Source organism: Ursus americanus, chromosome 35, assembly GCF_024610735.1.
Source record: "Ursus americanus isolate L20-20 chromosome 35, mUrsAme1.1.p, whole genome shotgun sequence".
Taxonomy (NCBI): Eukaryota; Metazoa; Chordata; class Mammalia; order Carnivora; family Ursidae; genus Ursus; species Ursus americanus.
The window spans coordinates 22,411,130-22,416,573 of NC_142161.1; the positions used below are offsets into that span (position 1 = coordinate 22,411,130).

The 5,444-nt window shown below is 40.0% G+C and overlaps 1 protein-coding gene across 1 annotated transcript; it reads right to left on the reverse strand.

The window, feature by feature from the left end:
• Nucleotides 1-214: 214 nt before the first annotated feature.
• Nucleotides 215-2,874, reverse strand: FSCB (fibrous sheath CABYR binding protein). Its single transcript, XM_045800324.2, is given in 1 exon segment — nucleotides 215-2,874. A coding segment is annotated over 1 exon segment (2,346 nt). The 3' UTR covers nucleotides 215-528.
• Nucleotides 2,875-5,444: the final 2,570 nt, after the last annotated feature.

Below are 5,444 nucleotides of genomic sequence, written 5' to 3' on the forward strand. Positions count from 1 at the left end.
AAGGAGATAAGGATGAAAACACGAAAGAAATGCTGGTCTCAGAAGGAATCAAATAGAAAGAGAATTAGAGATATTATGTATTATAATAAGGAGAAAAAAACACGTACCTTTAGCTATGTGACTAGAACTCAAGGAATTTAAAGTAGATGAGAGAACTGCAGCAAAGAAACTGCCTTTTCCACTACAAGCTGCATGTAGTGAGTATAGCTATAGAGTGTACACTTTTCAACAGGGTTTATTATAGAAAGGATATTTTAAGTAATTATTTCAATCATCAACTTACTTCATTTCCAAATGGGTATTTTATATATGCTAGATTTGAATGAAAATAATGCAGTAATTTTAAACCACTAGTTTTTATTGTTCCTTTTCCAACCAGTGGTCCACATCTTGGGGTTTCCTTTTATTTCCCTGTTCACAAAGCTACTTCCAAATGCTTACACTTTTTCTAACGTGTATATGTCTAGAAGCCCCTAGCTTCTGATTGCTAGCTTAGTTAAGACCTGATTACAGCTGAGAAAGAGGCCTCTATTTTATTTCTATATGAAAGACACCCTCCATTTAGAAGGCAGGGACCTGTTCTCTCTTGATATTAGACAAATCTTCAGGGGCAGGATCCAGTTCTAAAGGCTCTTCAGGTTTTTGCTGATCTCCTAAAACCAGTGATTCTAATTTTACCACTGGGACATCTGTTGTCTGGAGATATTGATAGTCAGTAGACATATGGTCTACCAAAGCCTCATTTACAGCAATGTGTTCAGATGGTGGAGGCTGAACTTCAGCAAGGACATCTTCTATAGAGAATTGTGTAATAAAGTCCTCTTGAGCTGCTGGAAACTGTTTGTCAACAGGGACCATTTCTAAAGTAGTTTCTTCAACTGATGGATGCTGAAGTTCAACAAGGGATGCCCCAGCTGGTGCAGACCAAACTTCAGCTGGGGTATCTTCTTCAGGGGCCTCCTCAGCTGGTGGAGACCAAATTTCAGCTGGGGCCTCTTCAGCTGTTGGAAACTGTACTTCAGCTGGGGCCTCTTCAGCTGGTGGAGACCAAACATCTGGAGCCTCTTCTTCAGGAGCCTCCTCAGTTGGTGGAGACCAAATTCCAGATGGGGCCTCATCTGCAGGGCCCTCCTCAGCTGGTGGAGGCTGAACTTCAGCTGGGGCCTCTTCAGAGGGGGCCTCAGCAGCTGGTGGAGGCTGAACTTCAGCTGGGGCCTCTTCAGAGGGGGCCTCAGCAGCTGGTGGAGGCTGAACTTTAGCTGGGGCCTCTTCAGAGGGGGCCTCTTCAGCTGGTGAAGACTGAACTTCAGCTGGGGCCTCTTCAGAGGGGGCCTCTTCAGCTGGTGGAGGCTGAACTTCAGCTGGGGCCTCTTCAGAAGGGGCCTCAGCAGCTGGTGGAGGCTGAACTTCAGCTGGGGCCTCTTCAGAGGGGGCCTCAGCAGCTGGTGGAGGCTGAACTTCAGCTGGTGGAGGCTGAACTTCAGCTGGGGCCTCTTCAGAGGGGGCCTCCTTGGCTGGTGGAGGTTGAACTTCAGCTGGAGCTTCTTCTGTAGGGCCCTCCTCAGCTGGTGGAGACCAAATTTCATCTAGGGCCTCTTCTACAGGGGTCTCTTCAATGGGTGGAGACTGAACTTCAGGAGACATCTCATTTGGTGGAGGCCGAACTTCAGCTGGGGCTTCTTCTGCAGGGGCCTCCACAGCTGGTGGAAGCTGAAGTTCTGAGGCCTCCCGTGTAGAAGGCTCTTCAGCTGATAGAGGGTAAACTTCAATATAACCCTCTTCTGAAAAGGCCTCTTCAGTAGGGATAGACTCTACTTTAGCAGGGGCGTCTTCTGTAGGAGTCTCCTCAGCTGAGGAAAGCTGTACTTCAACAGGAGCTTCTTCAACTTTTGGAGACTGAACTTCAGCAGAAAGTTCAGAAAGAGCCTCTTCACCCAGGGTAGGCTCTACGTCAGCAGGGCCCTTTTCTGCAGGAGCTTCTTCAATTGGTGGAAACCGAAGTTCAGTAGGGGAGTCTTCTGCAACAGTCTCCGCAGCTGGCAGAGGTTGCACGTCAGCAGAGATCTCTTCTGCAGTGGGAGGCTGTACTTCACTTGGAACGTATTGCTCATCTTCTGAAAGTTCCAAAGAACCTTTTATGCTTTGTTGACTAAATAGTAATCTGCTGGTACTTATCTGCCCAATTGCTTCATCTTTACTTGTTGAGGGTTGCAATTCAGGATGTTCACTAATGAAAATCTTCCCTGAGGATTTACGCTTCTGCACAACTTCATTTGACTTTGAAAAAGAGGTATCTGGCCTGCCAATAACCACTATTTCTGTTTCACTAAAGTACGTCTGCTGTTCCTTGTCTACTTTTTCTTTTTGAGGAATGTTCATCATTGTCCAGTCCCCAGTACAACTGGTCTGCTGAGATCTGTCTATTTTGAATTGAACTGAATGTCTGCTTGGTGCAATTTCTACTTCCTGAACACTCTCTGGAAATTCAGGGACTGCTTCTCCCAAATCAGCTGGCTTTTCTTCAGGTACCGCTGTTTCACCAACTGACTTGGTTTCTTCTTTTTTCTCTTCTATAGTAGTGTCTGTTTGCAGAGATTTATCAGTCTTATCCTGTACTCGCTTTCTCTTTGTCCAAGTTTGCTGAAGTTGGGAAGATACTCTGAGAGACTCATAGTTGACTTTGCTTCCAGGAATATTACCAATACTAAGAGTAGCTTTAGGGCCAGATGGTTGTGATATAGGTAAGTGTTTCCTTTTCTCTGTCACTTCAGTCTGCTGAGATTTGTCTACCATTGGTTGGCTGGGTCTTCTTCTCTTTCGAATTTCTTGTCTCTCTGCTGAGATAGGCTGATCAGGTTCATCACTTTCTTCCATTTCTAAAACTGGTGAATTTCAAACATACCAGTCTTCAAGTAGTTAGTCATCAAGAATCACAAATGTACCAGACTGGTAAGCCTGTGCCTTTCTTCATTAAGTGTTGTTCTGTTGAGCTACCTTAGAAAAAAGTAATTCATAAATCATTGCATTCTGTACTACACTCTTGTTGGATCCCACCTTACTCAGTAAGCATCTTTCTTGTTTAGTCTCTCATATGACTAATCTCACTTCTAGAAGTTTCCTTTAAAGGTCTATGACATCACAGTCAAGTCTCCCTACAAGGTTCCATTGGTGGTATTCCAAACACATTTTAACTTGGTATAAACACTCATAGACAATGGCTGCAAGTGAGAGAGCTGCTGTTTGAAACACCAAGTTGAAAAAAGCATTTGTCTATCAGAGGAACATCAAATAAACTCCAGTAATGCTGCTTCCTAATAGTTGAAAGTGATGTTTTTGAACTTTCAGTTCTGTTATTTTCATCCTACTATCAAAGACAGTTATATTGCAGAACTCAGAATGCTGCAGCTTATTTTCAATTGTTGGAGAAAACGACTGACACATGTATATGGCAATGTTCTATCAAAATGTATACTTACATGGGGCGCCTAGGTGGCTCAAATGGTGAAGCATTTGCCTTCAGCTCAAATCATGATCTCCAGGTCCTGGGATCAAGCCCCACATTGGGCTCCCTGCTCAGCGGGAAGTCTGCTTCTCCCTCTCCCTCTGCCTCTCCCTGCTTATGTGCTCTCTCCCTCTCTCTCAAATAAATAAATAAAATCTTGTTTTAAAAAATGTATACACTTACATGATTTAGAAGTAAGTGAATATTGTTTGAAAAACTTGAATTCTGAGGTCCATTCCATGTGAACTCCATTCTTATGTCCTTAGCACTCAGGAACTACAAGAGCCTACTACCCATAATATATGGATATATATATACACACACATATATGGATACATACACACACACACACACATAGGTAGCATATTTGCATTCTAAAACAACCTATTTTCATTTTCAACTATTTCAGAAAATATTTCCACCCAAAGTTGGCCAAATAAAAGAACGTTAAGTCTAAAGATATGTCAAGTGAAATAAAATGTTTTTTAAATATATAAGCTACCAAATACCCATGTAGGAATAAATTCCCCAATGAAGATGAAAACTGTAAATGGAAGCCTTGCAATAAGCAAACCCAGTTAAGCAAATGACAAATGATATTATAATAGATTAGGGATGTAAATAAAACGTTAACTTACACATCACACAAAAATTTTACTAGCAAGATGAAAATTTATCAAAAGATGTGCAAAAAACACATTGCTTTGGTCTACAGAAAGTTAAAGGGAAGAAAACAAACTTCAAAAATGTAGTCACAGAGACAAACATATCTAAACAATCATTATGACTTGATTAACCTAGAAATATTTTTTAATTTCTTTATGCCCCTAGGAAATATTAAAATGTCATTGAATAATTACCCTTTTTTGACATGCATTAATCATAATTGTAGTTAGGTCATTTTAGCCAAATAAATTAGCACTTTTCACATTCTTTGACCTGGTCCCTAAAACAACCTCAGTTTCTTGGCAGGGATCAGTGAATATTTGTTCAGTGTAATTGGATGAATGTGTTAAAAACCATGATGCTTGTCCTACATCTCAACTTGCTCTGCTTTAATTTTTGTCTATTCTGCTCCACTATGTTCTATCTTTCTAAGAATTAATAAAGTGAAGTATAACGATAGTCATTTTACAAAAGAACTGACATAGGTTTCCATCAGACCTGCTGTAGTTTGAAAATTAGGTTGTTTATCAACCTCTTTGTGGTCTGGTGTTCTCAGTTGCATCTGTCACACATTGCATGTGTCTTTTGTAATCAAATTTCTGAGATTTTATAGAGTATCTTCAAAGTCCATTGTGGGTTGATTTATTACAAGAAATAAATATCAAAACTAACATTATACTAATTGGATTATGCAGTTGCACATACTGGATTAATTTTGCTGCCTCAATATAAATAAGATTTTACCAAATCTTCCATAGACATAAATTGAATTTTTAATATCAGTTAAAATTTTCCATTTCTAATTATTTGATATTTATTTTCCCCTCTAAGAAATAATAAAGAATTTAATCAATCTTAATTATACACCAATCTAATGTACTAAACTGCCTTTGTCACTAGCTTATTTATAGAAGCAAACTAGCATGCCTAAATAATCAATTAAATATTTACTTGAGGTTCCAAGTGGAATTACAAAGGATTTCATACAGCAGTTCCTCATTATATTTCTTAAATCCACAAATGCTCCTTTTCCCCTGCTGATCTACCTAACCAACTAATCATTATTCAACCTATCTTGTCAATTTAGGGTTTGGTGTTTTAACCTTTGTTCTAGAACTCTCACATGATTCCATTTTTCTCCCATTTACTTGGTTCACATCTGTTATGGATTGAATTGTGTATCCCAAAAAGATATGTCAGGCACTGTGACTGTGAGCTTATTTGGTAAAAGGATCTTTGTGAATGTAATCAGGTCAAGTTGTCCTTACAAAAAGAG